Source organism: Plectropomus leopardus, chromosome 18 (genome assembly GCF_008729295.1).
Source record: "Plectropomus leopardus isolate mb chromosome 18, YSFRI_Pleo_2.0, whole genome shotgun sequence".
Classification (NCBI taxonomy): domain Eukaryota; kingdom Metazoa; phylum Chordata; class Actinopteri; order Perciformes; family Serranidae; genus Plectropomus; species Plectropomus leopardus.
Genome location: NC_056480.1, coordinates 15,174,415 through 15,199,638, shown reverse-complemented (window position 1 = coordinate 15,199,638; position 25,224 = coordinate 15,174,415). Strand labels below are relative to the sequence as shown.

The 25,224-nt window shown below is 39.3% G+C and overlaps 1 protein-coding gene across 1 annotated transcript; it reads right to left on the bottom strand.

The window, feature by feature from the left end:
- Positions 1-4,815: 4,815 nt before the first annotated feature.
- smap2 (small ArfGAP2) lies at positions 4,816-24,724 on the bottom strand. Its single transcript, XM_042506806.1, has 9 exons — positions 24,269-24,724; positions 10,760-10,893; positions 9,862-10,026; positions 9,586-9,645; positions 9,166-9,223; positions 8,857-9,014; positions 6,761-6,941; positions 6,222-6,613; positions 4,816-5,458 (listed from the first exon to the last, which is right to left on the bottom strand). The coding sequence occupies exons 1-9, from the start codon at positions 24,372-24,374 to the stop codon at positions 5,333-5,335; spliced, it is 1,380 nt and encodes a 459-aa protein (XP_042362740.1). The 5' UTR covers positions 24,375-24,724; the 3' UTR covers positions 4,816-5,332.
- Positions 24,725-25,224: the final 500 nt, after the last annotated feature.

Sequence of the window (25,224 nt, the reverse complement as noted above, 5' to 3'; positions counted from 1 at the left end):
ACTGTACTCTATACTGTATGTCTTATTCTTTGTGCGTTCACTTTAAAAGAACAGCTCTGTGGTTGAAACAAGCATGAATTCTGTCTGGCGAAATGCATTTTTATTTATTTAAATCGCCACGATGGCTTTCAAACTGAAAGTATTGCTATTCCCCTTCTGTCAAGCTGACAGGATTGATATGATTTTTGTACTTTGAACTCAAAAAACGTTTGACGCATGGTTACTCTGATGATTTTCTTGTATTTAACTTACGTGATGGTATGATTATGATGATAATATGACATGACGTGATGAGGAAGTCAATTAGACCCAGTACAATGTCACAGGAAATTCAATGAGATGCAAAAAATGCTGTATCTTAAAGTAGCATGGATTTAGCCTTCCACTTTGTCTTCTGGCAATAACTATTGGCTGTAGCCTGTTGCTGGGGCCTTCACCTTTGGCCTCGGCCTCTGTCTCACCCAGTAGTGTTGGGTCATGGTAACCTCAGCCTGAATCTGCATCAGCCCACCACCACGACGAATGCGATAAAAAGTCAGATCACATTCTCAAGCACTAGAAGCAATTTAGACTCGACAGAGCATGCAGCGCATTGTTAATAATTGCTATTTAACGATAGCCCCATGAGCAGCAATTTTTTATTTTTTAATTGACTTTCTATGTCTAATGAAGCATGCATTCCAAATGTCTGTTTGCCGATGTAGCAGCTGCCAATGAGAGCAAAACAGACATTACTGCTGATCTGATGGGCAAATTGGACTTTTTGCTGCTGAATATACCAGTTTGTCTTCATCCGCGTCCATAAATGTTGGTAATCACAGCACAAGTCTTCTGAGTAGCCATTCTGTCCTTTTAGCTGTCTGTCAAACTATATTAAGGCCACTGTAGCTCCCCTCCCCACTATCTAAGACAACCGTCATCTTATCAAGCCCAGCAAAGCACATTTGTAATTTCGACAACTGAGGTAAATCTTTCACTAGATTTAAAGGAACACAATAATATTTCCAAGCACATATAGTAAATGGTTGCCTTGGAATCGAATCTAAAGATGGATGAAAGCATCTAGTGAAATAAAACAAAACATACTGCCCAGTTAAAATGGACTGCTGGTGTTGGTAGATGAGCAGTTGTCATTTCCTAACCGGCCTTAACCTTTCCATAGTGGAGCGTACGTTTCAAAGGGCAAAGCATAGCAGACCGTCTGGTTAAAGGATGCTTATAAAGAGGAAAAAGGGAGCTGTAATTTTATACCTGTGCTTTGTAAATGTTTTCTATGTGCAGTATTTGATAATGTAAAACTGGTATTTTTGTGGTTTGTACGCTGCAGAATTGATTACTTAAGGTGCACGTAGTTTTGTAAGAAAATAGAATCAAATGGATGAAAAAAAAAAAACAATTTCCGATTCAAGCCTGTATTTGCATGCCCTTTGACATCTGGACGCAAAGTCAATAAAGTTTATTTGAATCACAAACAGTCGGGTTTGTATCTATCTTTGGCAAAGAAAAAAGATCCTGTAAATCTATATAATGAGAAACTCAAAATAGTAAATTAGCATCCCAAAATAACAACGTAGTAAAATAATTACCTGCAATATAATGAGAAACTTTCTCAGGATGACTTGCTTGTCTCAAAGTTTTGGCATGGTATCTCAAAATAATTAGAAATTTCCTCGAAATTATGACTTAGTATCTCAAATAAATGAGACTTTCTCAAAAATAATGACTTAGTAAAATAGTTACCTGCAAATTAATGACAAACTTTCCCAAAATAATGCCTTGCTTATCTTCAAATAATGATTTAGTATCTCAAATTAATGAGAAGCTTTCTCTAATGAGAATTTTTCACGAAATGACTTATCTTAGAATAACTTAATCTCTCAAATGAAAGAGAAGCTTTCTTAAAATGACTTCTCGAAAAACCTACTTACTTGTCTTGAAATGATGTCCTAGTATCTCAGATTTATGAGGAACTTTCTCAAAATGATTTTCTGAAATCATGACTCAATATTGCAATATAATAACAAACATTTTCAAAAATATTGACGTATCTCATAATTATGTGAAACTTTCTCAATATAATTGTTATTTTAAGATTATAAATCACTATTCCAAGAAAAGAAAGTAGCCTACTTATTTTTGAGCAAGTTTCTCATTTTTGTAGATACAGAGTACTTACTTTGAGATACTAGTCATTATTTCGAAAGATTTTCTCGATCACTAGTAGGATCTTTTTTTCCCCATCACATTATTGAAAATAGGCTTCCACACAAAAACTTCAGTTCAAGGATAAAAATTGTGGTGTATATATCTTTCATCAAATCATACATCTGCCTCACTCAAACAGGTAGCAGAAGGTCAGCACTGGACAACCATGTGTAAAAATTTCAAATTACTACAATTTATTTACAATTTAATCAAAACAATATTTATTTTGTATATTTTCACAGACAAAGATCATATGTTACATGTTCTCCAATTTCAGTGATTATTTTTATGTAGACATGAAGTCAAAAGGGGCAAAGCATGTGAAAAAAATGCAGAACTAATATACAGTACATGTTCATCAATCTTGTTTAAGAAACACAATATACAGAGATATTCTGATAAAGAATAAAAGGTACACAATATCTTGATTGACAAGTACATAAAAGATACATTCCTTTAATTGCTTTTATTTCACAGAAAATATACCAGACAAAAAAGGATCTGATTACAAGCAAACTAAAGTTAAAAGATGATCAGAAATGAAAGAGCTCAGGTGAAGCTTTATCACCCACAGAGCTGGATTTTTACTGCTTTTCCAAAAACTTTTAATCGTTAGCTGACAGATCTGCTGTTACACTGCAGAGATGACACGTTGTCCTAATGTGATATTGCTCGCAGTGGAAAAAAAATGACTGCTGCTGTCAAACTGTTGCCTCAACTGCCACCGGATGAGCCAAAATCAAAAGAAATACCTGGAAGGAGTACACAAGTTTCTGAGTTGTGAAAGGCTGTACTGCTTATTTATTGGCAGCAGTTAGTTATCTTATTATGCCAGAGTATGTTCATTTATTTCTCTTTTAGCTCCTACCCGTCACATTGAAGATGGCAATCAACACCTAAGTACTCCCACAGAAAAACGGAGAGACAGATTATTTACACGATGGCTTCATGCATTTATTAGAATGAACATATTTAGAAATGCTTTCAGAAAAAATCAGGACACCGAGAGAGATGGCATGTGTGGGCGAAGTGTAGAAGGGTTAACTAAAACATTGATAGGTGACAGATTGTGGTCGTACAATCACTTTTCGCTTCACAATGTGGTTTGGCCAAATTGTAAACGCCCAAGAGTGACCTGAAATCCGTCAGCTTGGTCACAGTTTGTTCCTAATTTGACGGTAAGACAATAAACAGTTAAAACTTGGGCACAGGACGGGACGCTGCTGACCACAAAACATTCAAAAGACACGAGTGTACATTGCTGGACATAGTCGTAGAATATCAAAAACGAACACACCCCAGTAGGTGTGTGTATTCAAAGGAGTCCAGTACAGTCGAGAAACACATTCAAGGACGCACATTCATTGAGACATTTTGTTGGTCTTGGTTGGAGACATGTAGAGAGAAACATTCAGAGAGACACATTCGCATATCTTAATGGACATACAGTACATACAGTCAGAGCTAGATAAACATTCCCCTCATGCAATTCAGTGGAAGAATCTGAAACACGGCTGATCCCTTAAAGTTTGCTTTAGTCTCCTGCCACCTCTCTCTCAATCTTATTTACAGACATTCAACATGATTTGAGGCCTCTATTGTACAAGGTAGATTAACTCGAGGCGTGTGAGCGTTACCTCAACATTTACAAGCATGCAGGTGACTTGTTAATGTCCCACCCTTGCTGAGGACGTAGCACAGTGAATTAATATGCCCCAACATTCATAGTGTAAGAGCAGGTGTGTATTGTTAAAGGACTGCTGAATTGAATTTTCTACTCATCACTAGTTAAGTGGCTACACAGATGTAACAAAGCATTGGAATACTGTACAACCATAATAAAGCTAGCATTGATCTTTGGTCTTCCAAAATCCAGTTTCAGAATTTTTGACACTTAAAGTTGAGATTAGATATTGATTCTAAAAGAAGCCCTCTGTAAACTGAGTAGAAGACATCATAAATAAGGGCTGTTTAGGTAGGTTTTGCTGCTGCTTTAAATTATGAGACAGTAAGGATCTAACAACTAATCACCCAAAGGCTAATCTTCATTTAAATATTGTTGGACAGGAAGGATAACTTAAGTATTTAGGAAGGGGATACACTGCTTATATGAGATTTTACTATTTTAAGAACTCACAAATGAGGCTTATTTGTTAATGCCTTCCCTCTACTTGCAGCTCGAAGGTGTGATGATCTACGACATTCGCCTAGCCTAGCCTAGCCTAGCCTAGCCTAGCTTGATGTTCCTCCAACAAGAAGGTTAACATAATTTATCATGATTGTCACCTTTAAGGTATCAAACTCTTAACGTCTGTGCACTGACTGAGAAAAAAATGTAGGCTAAATTTCCTCCCTCACAAATATGGTTGTGGCTTAAATAAAGCTGACTGTTGCATTCTGTTGTGAATTATTTGTAAAGATTAATCGTTGATGCTAGTTTAAAAGAATAGATTAACATTTTGGTTTGGCATAAACAGAACACTAATTCACTTTCATAGCTCCATTAGGCTATTTAATTGGACTGCTGTCCTCCCAGTATACAAGCGCCGGGTGAGAATCGATTTATTGACAAAAATATGCCCCTCATTTTAAGGAAAATGTGTCTTATTCCAGTAAACGATATTCAAGCACATCAACCAATTGAGTTAAGCTAGGCTAGGCATTGTGTTTTCTCAATTCTGATTCTGATCAAGAAAGAAAAACTCACTCAAAAAACCCAACTTTTAAGTCAAGCATGAGTTGACACCCACATACAGCAGAAGTGTGCGCAGACGATCGCACACAGAGGCGAGGTACAAAGAAAGACGTGTAGTCCAAACCATTGAACCTCTGAACCCTGTTGTCATGGTCATCATACCAAAGGTTTCTGAAGGCAAGCATGGAAATATGCGAAACATGGCCATGGATGGGTTGAGAAGGGGAAGCATGGGCAGAGAGGAGAGAGAAAGAGAGGTAGTAGTGGCTTCCCAAACGGTCGTCTTCTTCACACCTGTCTCCTCCTCCTTCTCCTCCTCGTCCCTTGCATTAGAAAATGTCTCCTGGAGAGTCTGATCCAGGGATTTCTACAACTCAGTCCCCCTCTCTTTTGTGGGTTAATGGCATTGCATCACTTCCTGGGTAGATGAGATCATTTCCAAACGTGTGCCGTCATGTGCGCTGAGCTTGGAGTTGTTGAGCCTCCCATTTGTTGACTACTGTATCCCATCATGCCATTGGTGTTGTAGAGATTCATACCGGCCATGTGCTGAGTCATCTGAGAGAAAAAAAACACATACTTTTATTAACAGTGGTGGAAAAAAGTATTCAGTCCCTTTACTTAAGTAAAAGTACTAATACCACACTGTGAAAATCTCTGTTATAAGCAAAAGTCCAGCATTAAAATATTGCTTGACTAAAAGTATGTATAATCAGGAACATGTACTTAAAAAAAAGAAAAAAGACAGCGAGAACAAAAGAAAGAAACAAACAACACACCCAAAAACTACAAAATTATATTTAAAAATCATAGAAAAAACATAGAAGAAACTGGAAAACACATCTCAACTTTAATATTATTAAAAATAGAAAAAAAACCCCTCAATATTATTAATATTCTGGTAACACATAAATATTTTAGATAGTTAGCGATTAATTTTCTGTCATCTCAATCTGCTAAAAAAATTTAATCAACTTTCAGTTGTACTTGTATAAACTGTTTGGTCATTTGTTTCAAACAAAACAAAAATCTCAATTTGTTAAGTTACTAAAGATGTCTGATAAATGTAGTTAGTAAAAAGTACAATATTTCCCTCTGACTGTAGTGGAGTAAAAGCATAAAGTGATGTGAAAAGAAAATACTCAAGTGCAAGTACTTCAAATTTATACTTAAGTACCTTAGTAAATGTACTTAGTTACATTTAAACCCCTGGTTATAAACAGAAGTTTACTCCCTTTAAAATTCATATGATTCAAAACAAATGCACACACACACACACACACACACACACACACACACACACACACACACACACACACACCTGGGTGAGGTTCCACTGTAGCTGCTGGGCATGTTGCACTCCATACACCTGCTGATGAGGTAAACCTCCAACCTGCTGCTGCCCCATCATCCCACTCTGCTGCTGTACCATCATTCCACTGTGCTGCTGTCCCATCATGCCCTGGGTCATCCCTGTCATGTAGGGTGACGCCATCACGCCACTAGGCTGGGCCATGACACCCTGTGCACCCATTACGCCATTCTGCTGTCCCATTATGCTGTTCTGTTGAACTCCAATCATGGCACTCTGTTGCTGGCCCATCATGGCCATCTGTGGTGTCATCATGGCACCACCCATTCCACCTGCCTGAGCTAAAGAATGGTACGATCCATATGGGTGTGTCGGGTATCCCATTTGGTTCATGTACAAGCCTGCGGAACATAATCACAGATGGAAAGCAACCGTTTTGGCAATTGGTGAGCAATTAATTCTCAAGTCTCTCTGATGAAAGGATAAACCCATTAAATCAAGACTTAAGGACACATGGAGAAAACAGCAGAAGGTTTTACAGTTCTCACCGTGAGCTGCCATACTGCTGGCGTGCACTGAGGGGGTGGAGGCGTACAGGGAGAGTATTGAGTCCTTGGACAGTTTCTTGACAGTACCCTCCTCTGCTTTAGGCGACGGACCCAGGAACAGACTGAGGTTTTCAGGCACAGAGGCAGTCACTCTGCTCTGAGGCATGGAGCTGGAAATAGGCTGGAGAGGAAAGACAAGGTGGATAAAGAGATGAAAAGAGGGTAGCAGAAGCCTGGAGAAGGTTGGGACAGTGATAGGATTGACAAAATGGCAAAATAACATGTACAAAGGCAGATTTCAACAAAAGTATGAGTGTACATTGCCACCATTGGCTCTATGAGGCTGTCTATAGGGAGAGTGGTGCTTTGGGCGACTTGCTAACTTTAGTATGCTAACATGCTCACAATGAAAATGCTAACATGCAGATGTTTAGCATGGATTTGTACAGACAACTTATACAGCATTGGGCTCCATAATCCTATGGAAGTTGCTCAGTTGTGCATGAAGCCAAAAAAGTTGTACTTTCTGTACTTCCAATGACCTGGATCTTGTGCATTGTAGGGCCCATAAAGCAAGTGATGGCCAGGTGGCTAACTACATTTATCCACTGATGTCTCTTTTACAGAAGCTTATGGGGAAAAAGTATTTTTTGGCCTAATGGCATCATGTGATGGACCCCAGAGTGGTCATTTCCCTGGTTTGATTCCTGTGTCAAACTGGCTTCAAAGCCTAGGAGCTTGTTGTTTAGTAGATATGTTCGTCATCTTGGTTAAGCATATTAGCATGCTAACATTTTCTATTTAGCACTTTACAAAGTACAGCAAAGGTTGAAGATATCACAGTTCACCCTGTGGGGGGATATGAATGTCTGTATTTACTGGTAAGCCAGAGATTGCCTGACCCACCTGAGGGGAGGAGGATAAAACAAGCGCTCCTGCTTTGGAAGGCGCCACCTCCCTTAGGTGCAACTACTTCCCTTTGATGAGAGGCTCTACATGTGTCATGTAGGTTTTTGTATCTTTTCCATTTGATTAACCTTGTAACTTCACACTATTATTTGATGTTTGATTTATCTTTTTGATAAAAAAAAAAGGACAACATTTGAAAAAGCTGACTAATGCTGACAAAGGTCAACAGTGCAGGACACTCAGCAAAGTCTGGGGCGACGGCAAACACCCGGGTATGTTCTCTGCCTGATTGAAATGAAATACCTGTCGTTACAAGCAGACAGCGGTCATCTGTAACTGTCATTCAAAAAAGGTAAACGGGAAGACCGTCATTAATCTAGTTTACTTTTTGTTTTTATTCCTTAATTCTTTTTCTCTTTGTTCGCACTAAACTGACCTGCCACAGTAAATTCATTTACATCCAATATTAACAACATTTCACTTTTTACAAAAAAATGTCAACCTCATTTTCACACTAGAGAAAAAGTCAAGATCACAGAGTCTGTAGAATTCATTCTTTGAGGACCATAAGTGTTTGTTAAAAACTTTATGGCAGTCTATCCAAGAATTGTGAAATCATTTTAGTCTGGACCAAAGTGATGGACTGAGTAACACACTGACATTGGCATCCATACAAATTAAGGCTGTCAGTGTTAACGCGTTTATTGCAGTACCATTAAGGATTATACATAGCGCGTAATTTTTTTCAAGTGTGTTATTCGCCGGCCAGCATTCCTGTCTTTTAGAGGCTGTACCGGGCTGAGTTTTAAAACTAGAGTGATTAAACTGGTATCATATAAAACCATAACACTGAAGAATCCGGCCGGGTCCAAGATGGTCATTTCACCATATCACTCAGACCTCAAGATATCTGAATGAAAATGGGTTGTGTGGGTACCCATGAGACAAGCCCACTTTATGCTAGTCCTATGCAGTTTTTGTTGTTACAATCTGGTAGAAACGTTTTTACCTTCTCAATATGGCCTTCAAAACTGAATTGAAAATGTGATTAAAAAAGGTGATTAATCGCGATTAACTTTTGAAATTCTGCGATTCATCCTGATTTTAAAATAATCGTTTGACAGCCCTGCTACAATCATAAAGGTTTTGTGGAGAGCAGAAAGTGTGCAGCATGTGCAGTGTCTTACCGTGGTTTTTGTGCAGGAAGCAGAGGAGGGTGCTGGCAGGGAGCTGAAGAGATCCAGTGCAGAGTGAGCCAGAGCTGGATTGGACACCGCTGGGCTCTCATTACTGTCTGGAACACATCCTCCACCATTAGACACTGCAGGACTTGGAGCTGGGGCATCTGATGGAGGGTAGATGGAAGCATGTTCTGATTATTTAAAATTATTCATGATATAAGCATAACCTGTCTATTCCTTTGACTACATCTTTATCTTCTATAATGTTAGTGTTTTCATATGTGTGTGTGTGTGTGTGTGTGTGAGGTACAATACCTAATCCAAGCAGGTCTGTAACAGACTGGGAATCTGTCTTGGGGCTGATGTCTTTTTTCTGTCACAACAGAAAAAGTCGATACAAGTAATGCAATCTGTCTGCACTGACAAATGAGCTTGAAGCCAAAATCCTTTTTTTCTGAAGACTCCCTGGTGGTGAAATGACCTTCCCACTCTAGTCAGAACATTAAAGTTACTCCCAGTTTTTCACCGCAGGCTGAAAATTCCTCTCCTCAAGGTGTACTTCCTCTCATGTCACATTATCCTCTGATTGACACCTTCCCTCCTTTTTCTTTACCTCTTAGTCCCCCTCTCCTTGTGCTGCATTCGCTTACTTTGCATCAACTTAATGTCAAAAAGAACAAACAATTACAGCACAAGATCAGTATCCATTAATGCTGCGACACCGACTGTACTCACCAATTTCATCTTCTCAAACACAACTGGTTCCTTGGGTATATTGTCACAGCTCTTTTCTTTCTGCACAGAGATAAAATGTTATTTGTTGAGCAAGCAGACAATTCAGGATGAGTGACCCTGCTCAAGAGATGCTAGATAATGGTGGTAGATAAAGAGACGAGACTAAAAAATAACTGTGTTATTCAAGGTTTTTTTTTCTGCTGATCCTTTTTGAGACAAGCATAAAGCATGTTTTTCTGTGTGTGTGTCGGTATGTGTGTTTATGTGTAGACTCACCCTGAGCATCTGGATGTCAATGACCTTATCCATGTACTTTTTCTTGTCATACTTGTCCCTGATGAAGATCTCTGCAGACTGGTCTGTCTCTGGGCGCTGGAAGCACTCAGGTAAGAAAGCCTCATAGAGACGTTTGGCTTTGGCATTACCCATCTCCTGTACACACTGATGCCACCAAAACACAATGAGCCATGTTACACTGTCACACTCAGTCTCATAAAGAGAGATACAATACACAAGGTACTATTCCTGCTCATAAAATAGTGTGAATTCTTATTGTAGATGTGGAGACAGGAGAAAAAATAAAGAAATGCTGACTGTAGAAAAATGATCACACTGGGAAGCATAATGCTGACTGTTATGCCTATCACACCCAGACAAGACGAGCTGCATACTGATGAGAAAGTGTCTATTTCCTCTTCTGTATGTGAGCATGCAAGTGAAATCCCAGACAGAGAGTTGCAGCAACCAGAATTTTTTTTTTTTTGATTATTAAGAAACTCTTAATTTATCCTGCTGGCAGATATAGAAATACTGATCCAGCAAACGGCCATATCTGACAAGGGTTTCTTAAAAAAATGTTGGTATGATATTTAAAAAGTCTATTTATAATGCAGCCCACAATTAAAAGTGTAATTTTATTGCTCCCCCACCACAGCTATCGCTACTGCGCAGAATCCAGATGGCAACGTCCGTATCTCAGTTATTTTACCCTCACTTAAGCATAGTGGGGTTAAGTGGGGACGCGTCGTCTATCCTTATATACAGTCTATGATGTCAAGTTAGTCATCATGTACTGTATCACATTTTCTAAGAAAACCATGTACTATGTGTAGCACATTAACACGTAGTAAATTTCTCCATTTTGAATCTCTGGTTTTGCAGAGTGACCGCTGACCTGGACCTGCTCCTGTGTCCACTGGTCCAGATTGACAGACTTGACTTTGGAGATGTGGACTCCCAGGTTTCGATGGATACCTGCACAGCGGATACAGATGAAGATGCCCAAATTCCAGGATGCCCATCTTGGACCTAGTGGAGAGGAAAAAGGTAATGTTTAAAGATTACACCCAAAAAATCATCTCTGTTCGTGAAACTTGCATATTCAAGAGTCACCTGTACGTCTACACCTTTGTCTCTTCTACTATGCACAGATCTATGAATATTCAAATTTTGACTTTTTGCTCATTTCTCTCCACAACATCAGAGATGTGATGAATAAAAACAACATGAGCCTCCAGCTAAATGATGTTAAACAGCTACATGCTTAACAGCTAATAATGTCTTGCTAGTCTAAGATAAACCTTGTCTTCCAGCTCTGACAAGTTATAGTGAAACTTAATTTGCAAATACTAATATGTAGCTACATCTGACTCTCATTGCAGCATTATGCTGATGATATGGAAAGCATAACCTTGGGTCTTTTAAAGTAGTTTGATGGCAGAACAAAAACGAGTAAAAGAGATGGAGAGTGAGTCTATAAGTATAGCAGACAGGTAGAGTAAGCAGGCGAGAGGATTGGGTGGAGAATGATGAGAAAAACTCTGATTAATTTTAGTCCAATTATAGAAGGACAAGCCTGAAATTCAATTATGAGTTTGAATTCAGCTGGGAACTCATCTAATCCAGTGTAAGTCATTTGGTGTCCTGACACATAATGGGATCCAATAGGAGAGTTAGCCTACATAACCGAGACTGAGAAGAGAGAGGGGGAGTAGAAAGTAACACAAACACACACACACACACACACACACACACTCTGGATACCTGCAGGGATGATTACTCATTTGGTCATGAGCCTGTGTGTGTGGGTGTGCGGTTATCTGAGTGGGCCATTTTGTCCATCTTGCTGCCATTTCTATCTTAGTGCTTACATGTGAGTATTGCGTGCCCCATATTCACCCCCATGCTCTGTAGGTTCAAGCTTTAAATCATGTTGTGTGTGCCTCGCTGTCAGAGATCCTTGCCCGAACAATTTTGAGAGGGGGTGAAATAAAAGCAACACAGTCAGGCTATTTTTCTGCTGAAATTATGCAACCGTCCTCTTCAGAGAATACAGTCAGCTTCAAAGAGAATACTGGTGCTCCTCTTTCCCATCTCTCCTTACATCTCCCTCACTTCTTGCCCCTCCTCCTGCTCTCTTTCCTCCATCTCTTCCTGCTCCCCCTCCATTGCTCGCTCTAGTTGGCTAAACCTCTCTGTTATGAGCCTTTGCTTGCAACCTTGCTTCGAGTTGATGTACTGTGGCCTTTATGCCACTAGATGGAAGAGGAGCTTTCAATTTGAGTTTCCTGTCTGGGAAAGTGGCCGTGCAGTGTTAAAGGAAGGCCATTGTATGCAAATAAAAGAGGAAGCTGAGTTTCGGGAGAGAAAACATGCAAAACCTTCCTCTTTGTGGCAGCTGTGGAAACACTGTGTCTTGGTGCAGAGTCAAATAATAGCCTCTCGTCTTGGTTGTATCCTGACCTATGAATGCTAAATCATTTTGTATCAAGGAGGAAATTATCAGACTGGCTCTGTTTTTTATTCTGGGTTGCATAGTTTGCAGACTACATTTTCAAATTAGGAAAGGAAACAGGGTACCCACAGATCCTAAAAAAAGTCTTAAAAGGCAGTGAATTCAATCTAAAAATAAGGCCTTGGTATTAAACTGCCTTAAATTAATTTTTCACGTAGAGACTGAGAAACATAAAATTGCCCAGAAATAGGCAACCAGAAACGTAAGGTATTTCCAACGTTGGTAAATCCAATACATACCTTTATGAAAATATAAAATGTTTATTATATTCTATGTGTTCCACTCTAAAAAAAAAGGGTTGTTTTTTTAAACATTTGATGCAGACAATCTAGTTTTTCACTGGACCAAAAAAAAGTCATTTTATTTTACAATAAACATTTAGGCAAAATGAAATTGTCCTTCTTTAGTTATGGTTAGAAAATTGGTCTTAAACTAATTCCAATTGGCATTAAAAAAATGTCTAAAAATGTCTCAAATCTACCTTGCCTTAAGCTGCAGGAAACCTGGGAAAGACATCAATGGGCAAAATTGCAAAGAGAGCAAATAACAACAGAGGGTCACCAGACAGACAGAGACTGTCCATCACCCTGACCGTCTGGCTGCAGCATTAGCTGTCATGCCGGCTAATAGTAGAATTACTCTGCAAAGCCTGCTTAACCGCTGTAAACACTGCATGGTGCAGGCAGAGAGGAAGAAAGAGATTGTCAATTGTGTTGAATCCCCTGAACACTGGAATTAGTTTGTCCTTCTCATCCTTATTCTCATGCTCCTCTGTGTCCTGGCCGCCATTTCTTATCTCTCTCATTCACCACCGCTGCCTCACTCCTGCTCTCCCCTGTCCGTCCATATCTCTCTCTCACAGTTCTAATTCTCCCTTTCTATTACATTCTCCACCCTCACTTTCTGGGGTTTGGTCCACATGCCGCCACAGTTGCTTTTTTTGTTTTGTTTTTATCTCTCTTTAGCCAGGCTCGTGGAGTGGCTCTAGGGGTGGTAATGTCGGTCGGTTGGTCCACTGCTTTAGTCCAGACTGAAATATCTCAACAGCTACTGGATGTGATACAGATATCCTTGGTGCCTGGAGAATGAATCCTTTTGACTTCAATGTTCCCCTGCCTTTTCCCCCAGCACCAGCACGAGTTTGACATTTTGTGTTTTTTAATGACAGTAGTGCAGTGCCCATTCATGCCTCCTCAGAGCAGGCAGATTGCTTGGCCTGTAGTATTACTGATTGTAGCTTTCTCAAAAAGCGCTCATACAAACAACCAAGCTACAATGTCCAAGTGCCAAAAACTGCGGTTCCTCTAATGACCACTTGAGGCTGGCTCCAGATGAAGAAAAAAGAAGTTTACAGCCTCGTACAAAAAACAATTGTCTCTATACCTAATTTCAACATTCATGGCAACTGTACAGAGGAATTTTTATTTTTATACAGCTCACCCGTTTACATTTTATTAAGGATTAAGTTTATATGTATATGTAAGGTTGAGGCTGCTTGAGTGACAGAAGGCATGGCTGCAGTCTGTGAGTCAGATCCACCCCTTGATCCTCCACAGCTCCACCCTCTTATCCAAATATGGTCACTTCTGGCTCCAAAACCCCAAGGTGCTGATGGCCAAAAAGACACACTTCAGGCTCCAAAAACAGCTATAGATTTATTATGTTACATAATAAAAAATAATTATAAATAAGAATTTTAAATACAGCTTCATTTCGAATCAGGTGTATTAGTCGCTTGCTTTAACAAAAGCACTGCGTTCATACAGTAGAGCATGAATTTAATTAGAGGAAGGATTTTGCCAACAGAAGTTGAATTAAAATGTTTACTTCTCTAACAAAACCACCTTAGAAATTGAGCCTATAATATACTTGAAGAAAAACAAGGTCTTTTTAAAAAAATAAAATAAAATAAATAACTTAAATGATTTAAAGAACTAAATCCAGTTTTTTCCTTCCCTCTCAATTGTTCATTAGTCTGCCTGTCCCTTCCTCCCTTCCTTTCCCATTTTGTGGTAAGTAACTAAAATGCTTAGGGGACATGTGAAGTAAAAGTGAACGTTAATAGAAATTTAAAAACTCCAGTTAAGTACAGATACCACCAAAAAGATACTCATGTCATGTGACAAGGTAATTGTGCTTTATTACATTACATGGTTAATTTCAAGTTAAAACACACCCAAGTCAGATATACTTGCGGTCAGAAACAAAGGTGAAATACTTATAATGAGCCATGTTAGACTCAAAAATTGCACACTGCCATATATTTCTTTCAAAACCGTGTTGGTTCATGTGTCCAGCGGAGTAAGCATGTCTAATCCGCTTACGACAGGGTATTATGAATGTTTGGAGTCAGGTGCTCAGGTGTGCACAGGAGTGTGCTGTCCAGATGATCCAAGAAAGAGGCAGCAGGTCAGAGCTGAAGGTTAGTTATTTCAAGTGAGTCACACCTGCACACTGCACCACAGCAGTCTCTTTGGTTCTGGTCAATGCAGAGCCTGAGTAAGAATCCACATACAGCATGTCTGTCCAGCAACAATGCACACCTACAGGTACTTTGAACAGATATAGTAGAGAGAGAGTAGGAGGGATAGACTTCTAAAAAAGGAAGGAAAGATTGAACAAACAGTCTCTGCAAGTCGCATGGATTGCAATGTACATTTCTCCACAGTTTAGTAAGAACGATGAACAAACTTACTCTTCTCTTTTTGTCATCAAATGACAAACACCTGCGTTTGAGGCACAATTAAATGCTCAAAGTTTGACTCATAAATCCACAGTTTTTATAGGGCAAACTACCCTTGAGTAAAATGTTTGCATATGAGATTGATGAATCACCCTGGCAAAATAAATGAGTGTGGTTGTGGTTGTCAAACATGCAGCTTGAAGCACATCAGGGGAGAAGAAGGCAGAGCCGGGGCGAGAGCCAAAAACAGAGGCAAACAAGAGGGGATTTTTTATCGTCATTAAATGGCGGACTATAGCTGTTTGATGGCCTGCTGGGATGTACAGGGGGTATGACGAGCAGCCAGCGAGCGCAAACAGAGATCTATAATGAACCTCTCTGTCACTCACCCACACACATTCATATGTATTACAACACTTGTGAGGACATTTAACGGCTACATTCATTTTGTAACCTTCAATGTTTCTCCCTCCAGTACATTTCTAACCATTAGTCCTTTCGATAAACAAAATGTAAAATTCAAAGGCACAATAATTACCACGTGCAAGTTTTTGGTTAGTAATTTCCATTTAAATTGACATTTTTATTTTTTTTTTAATTACATGCTATATAGTTTCAGATTTTGTATGCATTTTATTGACTTTCAATGTTGCCATTGATTTCCATTCATTCCCATATAGTATATAATATATATATATATAATATATATGTATATATATATATATTATATATATATATATATATATATATATATATTCTTGTCTTGCTGTTTTATGGTTTGACACTGCTGTGGCTAGGTTTAGGCACAAACAGCACTTGGTTAGGGTTAGGGAAGGATCGCGGGTCTGGCTAAAACGATCACTTAAAACATGCAACATGTAATCTCATGGAAGTTTTGTGCAAAGCTGGGGTTCACAAGACTGTGAAATTGGAAATGAAAAAAATGAACTTCAACAACTTGTTATGAAAATGCAATTTTGTTTAAAAAAACAAATAATACAGACTTAAAGGTCCAGTGTGTAGGATTTTGGAGGATATATTGGCAAAAATTGAATAATAATAATTATTATTATTATAATGCGTATGCATATGTTGTCTTTACTGTATAATCACCTGAAAATAGGAATTGTTGTATTTCGTTACTGTAGAATGAGGCATTTACATAGAAAGCGGGTCCATGGAGATCTTCACTACCATCACTAATGACATGTTTCTACAATAGCCCAGAATGGAAAAAACAAACACTGGTTTTAAATAGGGTCAATGGGATTTTCCACAATTCTTTTCTGGCCACTGTAGCTACCAGCCCCTGCACAACAGGACGAACAACATTGGAAAAACACTGTTTTTTAATGTGAAACAGATTGATTCAGAGTTTTTACCGATTTTAATCACCTGGTCAGTTTGATTTGGAGAGGAAAAGACTACTGTGGATATTTCAGCTCCTGTTTAAAACCTCCTGAACAATGAAGAGGAATCCCAACTGGGAGTTCAGGCCTGGTGGGGAGCTAGTTTCAATCAGCCATCCTCACGGCTAGATGCCACTAAATCTTACACTATGCTCCTTTAATGTTCACACTGAATAATTATACAACTAGAGCCTGCCAACAGATTTTCATACCATACAGAAATAAATGGAGATCAGTGGCTGCCTGGAAGGTAACCCTAAACTGGGAAGAATTTCTCTTATTTATCAAACCTATAAGGATATTAATCATCTTAAATATGTAAATAGAATATTACAAACCACTATCATGAATTAACACACATTTACTACATTGTTCCCCAAGATTATTTAGAGTAGACTGTTCTGTTACTGAGATTTATTTCTGCTTAGACCTCTGTTAGTTTGTTGGACAGTAATCTGGGTTGAGAGAGTATAGCATTAAAGACCCTGAGGAGAGTGAACAACAAAAGGTTTTTGGCTGTAAAAGCACATTTGACTGATACAGGAAGTTAAGATTTTTGGCCGGTTTTCTTGTTGATGAGTTGCTTTTACTACTTGATCTGGAAATGCCTTTTTTTAAAAGAAGCAATTCAATCATGTCCGGCATAACATAAACATAGGTACCTGTTAATTTAGGTTTTGTGGTTCCAGCAATTTGATATTGGTTTGTTGATTGTAAGAGGCTATCTGGTAACCTGGACTCTGGCATTATTACTAGCTAGGACAACAAAGAAAATAATATCCCTTTTTCAACAAAATTAGCACATACACAAGCTTTTTTTTTAAACACAAGTAAACCTGCTAAAATTGGCTATATACTTCTTTTCCATTCCAAGTATAGCAGAGCTGTGTACACGGCTCTGCAGCTGATGAATGTACCTATCTGTGTGTGTGGTTTTTTTTTTCTTTTGACACCACAGACAAGTCTCTCTTTCATATTAAATGCCAACTACATTTAGATCAATGTTTAAGCACTGTTTAGTTGGAGCTACCAGTCAGTAGTCGTGGCCCATCATTGCATCTCGCCTATTAAGGAGCTAAAATTAGCATGTTCACCTGGGTGTTGTATTTCCATCGATGCCGATCAGAGCTGGAGGCGATAAATACCTGTGACTACTGCAGAGTCACTGGACGTGGGTGTGAATGTCGAATTTAATCTTTCCCATTACATCAAAAAGCTAGATGTTAGCGGGTGTTAGCATTTTTTTTTGGCAGTGGAAAAGCATCTCAAGTCTTGGAATTTACCGTGTCATCCTTGACATTTTCGTAGTTGTATGTGATGCTGTCCTTCTCATAATGTCAAACAAAGTAAACAAAATAACAGAACTAGACATTAGCACACATAATAATAGCGTCTTACATCCCAAGCATGTTTTTCTGACACACACCTTTGGTGACACGCATAAGTGTACGTGTTACACACAAATATATGTGTTCACACACCAACTGAATTTCTCTCTCTCTCTCACACACACACACACACAAGCAGGTGGATATGGCTCATTAGCCTATATCCCACAAGGATAAACGGTGCTCTCTGCATGCATCCAGTTAATCCCACAGAGCCTCAGTCATCACTGGATCCTACACCCTCCTACACCACCACACAAACACACACTCGTGTATATAAACACGCTTGTCCCATTCTTCTGCCCCTCAGCGTCTAAACCCATCCAGAAACCCTTAGGCCTCCCAGTGACCTAGTCCCAGTCTGAGCTAAGCAGATGGACCCCTATTGATAATTTACTAATACACTCCCACCATCTGCGTTAGTATCACGACTGTGATCTTGCAGGTGAGTCACTAAAGTTGAATGGGTTATACACCAAAAGATGAGCAAGACATGTCATCACTTTGAGCTTTAGATTCTTCTCAAAACACACATCTTTAGACTTGATTTTACGCATCATTTCATCTTATTACTGATATTGTTTGTACTCTCTGTAGTCATGTCTATTATTTCTGTAATGTTAGTGTATTCCTGTATTGAGCGTACATTGTTGTGTTGTTTATTTTTTTGAGAGTAAAATACAAAAGTTTCTTTACAGTATTGTTTTTTTTTACCATTTCACACATTTTGTGTGTTTTTCTGTTACAAACAGCTGTACAAGGCTTGACATTTCATGCAAAGTTGCTGATTACCTTTTACGCCATCAAACCAATGTACTCAATGTTTCAAAGGTTTAAATGCTTACGAAAGGCATCTAAAATCAGCACAAGAAAACTAATGCCAATCAAGGTTTCCAAGGGTTAACAGGTTACGTATATTCACAGCAATATGCTATAGACTCTACCACTGTGCCATCCTCTCATTGGTACTGTGAGACTGTGAACTCCAGCCAGGGGACACACACAGCCAATCACCTCCTTGTTTCAAGGGAAATCCCTGCTGGCTTTTGACTGGATAAGATTAAAGGGTTTGAGAGGAGGGGAGAAATAGGTGGTGGTGGTGGAGGATGGCATGATATCACCAGGTGATATCTCCACGGCAACAGGGGCCCGGTGTGCATGTAAACACAGGTACAATAGAGACAATAAAGTAGGGAGGCTTTTATGCAAACACACGTGCACACATGCGCGTGTACGCAGCCCCTTGAGACTGAGGCCAGAGGTAGAAGCATCGACCACATTATGCACCTGCCTCACCCTCTCTCCACCATCTCTTCATTACTTCCTGGCAGTGCTGGGGATTTACAGTAGAAGTGTCACATTGTAACCAAGTGATAAACAAATACAACAGCATGTCATGTGGTACAGACAGGAGAAACAGGAAGTTGGGCGGCACAGGCTGCAAACTGCAGTCAAACAGCAGAGATACAGCTCTGATTGTGATGACCTAATAGAATTGTTAATGCGTTTTTGTGTGTTTCCATGTGCTGGTGTGAGCACTCGCTTGGCTCCACACATCTCGCCACTTCCTCTTCAATCACCCAGAGGGAGGAAGGTGATAAATGCACAGTAATCTATGTCAAAGCAAACAAGATTAGGCCAAACCCCATCACAAGCCATATGGCCTAAAGCCTGACTTGAGAGAGGGAAGGGGAGAGGACAAAGGCTTTAAAGGTATGCGCATGTGTGCGCACGTGTGTGATCCTGTGAGAGTGTGTGTTTGGAATCTAATGCAGAGAAACAGATTCTAGAAAAAGTGCTAATTAGGAACGAGGTCAAACACCTCTCTCCAGCCAACAGTGTGGGCTTATTTGCACAGTTACATGAGTGAGTGATGTGTGACCTTTTCATCGGTATGGAGCTGTATGTTGTTACATGGTTAAATAATAAATGCAATACATACTTGACAGAAAACATGCTTTAGATTCGAGCAAAAGGTCATAAACAATCAGAGGAATTGTCACTTTAGGATAAAAGCTTGAGCTACAGTGTCTTTTGAGTGTATGGTTGCTATTTTCTCCCCTAACCCCTAATCCCATCTGCAGTCTAATTAGACCAGTCTGTTGCACCGTGAAGGCACACCAGTCAAACAAAAAAGCAATGCACAGGCATGCTTGATGACCACGTGTTTGAGTGTGTGAGAAAAAGAAAAAAGAGATTTGATAGAATCAAAGACAACAATAAAACCTAAATGATTAGCCACATGTCCCAGATTTGTTCCAGAAAAGCTTCACAAATATAATTTATTTTCCTCTGCTTTTCTGTCAGCTGTCTTGGAACAATCACGTCTTTAGAAAGGCTGCAAGAGCCTGATCACAGTTTGCTTTTTTAAATTGACTTCTGAACAGTCACAAGTGCATTTGCCTGAAGTCTAACACTTCTGCAGTCCTATTTATATCTTATTAAAAAGACCATCCAAAGGCCATAGGCACTGAAACAAAACTTGTTTTGTGAAAAGAAGCATTCACATTATCCTGCTGACGTCTCCAATTTGAATCCAACTCAGACCTTGACATCACGTGTCATCTCAACAAAGCACTTCATACATCTTGCCGTTGTGTTTGCACTGTGCAAGGTTTGATGAAACTTCGTTTCACCTCAAATGCAGAAGTTGGATTTTTGTATTTTAACAGGAAAATTAAGCAAGAAAACGAAACAAACAAAAAAATGGAGGAAAAAGAAACTATCACAGAACATATTAAAGATCAGGCAGATGATATTTGCATTTAAAACTGATTAACTTTTTGACTAACTACACATTGTGGAAAATAGATTTCACATTGTTCTGTAGCTTAATCTTAAAGAGTTATTTCCCTGCTTGACAGGTGGTATTTTAATAAAACTGAGCTGTTGATGCAGTGGAAAGATGCAACATAACCAGAGACAACAGAGAAACAGAGTTGTGTCATTTGCCTTTTCCTTAAGAGGTAGAAAACCTACAATGACCAGAATGCAGTGCACCTCACCAGACCAATAAATATTCCCCCTGGTGGGTGGCGTAATACAAGCTTGGCTGTTTTTCCACAGGAAGCAATACAGCAGCAACCATTCTCAGCTTACAGTTAAACAGTAAGCTAAAATGGGTTTCTGAAAATATTTTAGGTGAGAAATAGAAAATGCAAAAACAGGATTTTTTTGTTCATACTTGATCAGCGCTGCTTGTTTTACAATTTGATCTATTTTTTCAGCCACAATTTCTATAATACTGGAAACAGTAAGGCACATGCTTCATGTTCACAAACTCTCATATTACAGCCAAACAGTGAACTAAAATATGTTTCTAAACACATTTTAGGCAAGAAATAGAAGACTCTTGGTTTATATCTGATTAGCAAGGCCTAGTTTTACAGTTTGACCAGAGTTTGAGACTCTTTTTCTCTCTCCATATCTATACTGTTTGTGTCCATGGTTTAAAAGGTTTAAAATTCTAAAAGTTATCCATTTAACCTTTTAGTTGACTTTAACCATAGGCTATGGCGCTGTATTTGTTATATTAGGTTACATAGATTTTCACATCCAATGAAAAATCTCTCTCTGTACAAGTATGTTTTTTTTCTGCAGCCAGCTGACCTGCTTAGTGCTTCTGATGAAATATCAGTGATGCCAGCAATCCAGGTCATTTTTACCTGAATTTGGCAGCTTTGTGAAAGAGATACAAAGACTTAGTATTGAGAATGAACAGCGACACAGGCAGACACATAGAGAAATTAAAAGGAGACACAGAACAAGCACTCGGGGTTTAGCTCACTTACTGGAGGTAAAAAAAAAAAAAAAAACTGCCTGCACCAGTGTTCCTGTCTACATCAGAAATGTTTCTGTGCACGAAGCCAAAGTAAAGATAACTTATTGATTTTTGACTGAGTGTGCTTTGTACACATCAGGTTTCTCTGCTGTTGTTTGCTTGTCCATTTGTCTGTTTGTCTCTATCTGTCTGTTAAGGATGCAAATATGGATCTGAGCCTGAAAGCAACACCACAGAATACATCTTAATCCCAGTAAAATATGGGAAGCTGCTTACTCTTATCATTCATAAAGTTTTCATGAGGAATCCTGAGGGCGTCCCCTCCGCGACAGACTGCAGGGATTCAAGCACATTCAGGGCCCTCACTTGAGAATTTATGAGTGAGGTGGGAGCAGTGGCAGCCATGTGGAAGTGCAAACGTGACATGCAGCTTCCCTGTTGAATCAGTTTGCGGGCACAGTATGTGGAGAGGCCAATCTCATCAATCTCAGCAGCACCAGTGACACTGAGTTACATCAGAACCAGTTTGGAATCTAGCACATAGGTATCAAATGGGCTAATACTAAAACAGGTTATCAGCACTGCATATTTTTGAAAACATGACATAACTTGCAAGAAACAAGCCATTTTGTCAAAAAAAGATGTAAAAACGTTACCATAAGTAGCCTATAATTCCTGTGAATTAACACAGAAGAGTTGTCTCTAGGAGCAAAATGCTGATTTTCTGTATATGAAACTTAAACTCTATGGACCTATAGCGGCACACAGGGATGTATTACTTAAGTTTACCGGGGACAGGCCCAGGGGCCCAAAGTGTCAGCTCCACCTCCCTTGACAAGCACAAGGTCACTTGAAGAGACACATACTGACCAGAAAGAGACTCAAAATGACCACAAAGAAGCAAAAAATGGCTACAAAGAGACACAAAACGGAAGCTAAACAGCTCAAAAGTCTGTCTTGCTCTTATATCTTACAAGTGTGGTGGGGCCTCCTCCATCAGCCTTTTGTGCCCAGGGGCCCATTGTCTCGTAATCCGCCCATGGTAGCACATGTATGTATGTGTACATCTTACAGCACAGACAAAATAGAGTCTTTGACAGACACAAAACGAAGACAAAATGCTGGAGAATTGGTTTGTTGACTCTATCTCCAACTCAGTGTATTTGTGACCAAAACAGCAGTGTTTACCTACCAGCATGGCAAAACAGGTTGAGCAAATAGCTGATGGCATAGTTCAAGGCCTCATTGCGGCTACAAACATGAACATGCACAAACACCCAATTGAGTGTCTGGCTATAACATGAGGATCAGTGAGACGTCACTACAACCAGTTACTTAATTCATTGTAACAATTACACCATAAGTAATTATTGACAGACTTGCAATGTCTCTGTATAATTCCATTAAAATGTGAGAATACTGTACTTGGAAAAAGCAGTTGTGCTTCAACAATTCTCAGTGGAGTGCTAAACCCCAGATCCAGTGAGCTTTTTCCCGAAAATTGAAAAGAAAGCACATCTCAAGTCTTCAAGTCAAGGAAGACAAAATACTCACATTAAACTCATTTATTTGGCTGTAGTTTAGTCCTAGCTAGCATTTTTTGGTTCTAAAAATGTTCTGAGAATGGTACAATGCAACCAATGCAAAGTTTTGGTAACAGCAAGTTGTCTTTAAGTTCCCAGAATGTCCCTCTTAAAGTCAACATGTTAAAATGTTGTTTTTTTTATAGTTAGCATATCACATTACATTACATTTTCATTGACAAAAAGGTCTGTAATCTCAGTCATCAATAATATGTTCTGTATGTTGCTTTGAACATGTTCTTCCTATGTTCTCATGAAACATTGTGGGAACACTTTATAAAAGAACATTCTGTGATTTGTCACCTCTCAACATCACCAAAACATCCCCAGAGCGTTGCAGTACGTCTTAGTTATCATTTAACCTTAAAGGAACATTATTTCAAACGATAAGCATCCTTAAAATGTTCTTTGCACATTATATTAAAATGTTTTCTTTAAAACATTATTACATCTTGTAGGTAATGTTAGCCAATGTTGTGGGAATGTTTCCTGCTAGCTGGCAGTGATGTGAGCCAAATAAATAAATGAAATGTGAGTATTTTGTCCTCCTTGAGTTGAACACTTTTTTTTTCTTTTTAATGAGTGATCTCAATGTGATAATGTTTTGTTGAGAGTTGCCCCATATGCCCACAGACTGCAGGAACAGTCTGTTCAGGGTGACTCAAAGTCAGTGTGCATGTCTGCTGTGGTTTTCATACAGGAAGCCTCAGGTGTCTCACAGTGGTCCCAGCTGCTCACCCTGCAATATAGTTGTCCAATTCTTATTATCAGAAAACATCTTTTTGGATGAATTCTTCATGAAATCTGTATCTATTGTACCTGGTTATTACATATACCATATGACTTGGTGGCATGATGTGGCAGCATGCCATGCTCCAGCCTTGTGAGGATGTGGCCCCGTGTCTTGCACCATAGTACAACGTAATTGGTCGAGGGCTGATGAATGCAACGCCGCATTTTCTAGCGTAGTAAACGAGCAAGAGGGGTCGATTCACGCTCTGTCCATTAGAAAGCATGGGCAAACAAGACATATGTAATCACCTACCTTTTGATTCGCAGTCAGCGCAGTATTTATTCTCCTCCAGCGCCAATAAAGAGTTGAGGACAGTCTGGTATCTGTCAACGTCTTTCACAGATTTGCCCGTCATCATTGCACTAGTCCACCTCCTCCACAGCCCCTGCAGTCCGTGGCCCGGCTTTAGTCAAATAGCCTCTTCTTTGACAAAATTAAAGCAGGGTGTGCAGAGCCGATGCGATCCGTCAGTTCCTCCTCCTCCTCCTCCTCCTCCTCCTCTTCTTCGATGTAGAGCAGGGCGAGTTTGTTTCACCAAGATGGGATGACTGCCTCTCAGCCAACCAGCATGCGGGTTATTCGAGGTACAATTACTAATACTAATCGAGACGTAACGTGGAGGAAAACACCATGTGATTGTCAAGCCTCAAAATACAGCCAAATGTAAGATCGACTTTAAAGCGCATCTGTAACCTATCTCTGCATGGTACTGACTCCTTCAGCTCTCTCTCTCTTTCGCTCTCTCTCTCTCACACACACACACACACACACGGGCCACACACACTGATGCGCGCGCACATGCTAAATGATACATTTTTATTAAAATACAGCTGCAAAAGTGTAAATAGTTACTGCATTAGTCTATATGTTTTTGGTATGTATAATGGTGCATTTCTGGTTTATAAAGAAATGACTTCTTTTTTTTTTTTGCTTATTCTGCTGTCAATATATTCAGTATACTGCCATCCTGTGGTCAATTGTTGAAGTTTTTGAGAAGCCGGTTTCACTGTGTGCGTCTGTTCCCCTCCAGGACGCAGGACGGCGATAAAACAACCTGCAAGGAGAAAAATAACCGAGGAAACGTTAGTGAGACAGCTGACTGAAGATCAAGCTACTAAAGTTACACATCAACACCGGAAAAGAAATGACTGTGTTTTCATAATAAAGCATTTATTGTGTTTCTTTCCTTATTATTGAACTCTGTATGC

Bases quoted from the DNA above. Each gene is read 5' to 3' on its own strand.
- smap2 (XM_042506806.1), bottom strand. From the start codon at position 24,374: ATGATGACGGGCAAATCTGTGAAAGACGTTGACAGATACCAGACTGTC. The intron at 6,614-6,760 runs GTGAGAACTGTA...TATGTTCCGCAG, and splicing joins CAGCAGTATGGCAGCTCACG to GCTTGTACATGAACCAAATG. The intron at 5,459-6,221 runs GTGTGTGTGTGT...TTTTTCTCTCAG, and splicing joins TACAGTGGAACCTCACCCAG to ATGACTCAGCACATGGCCGG.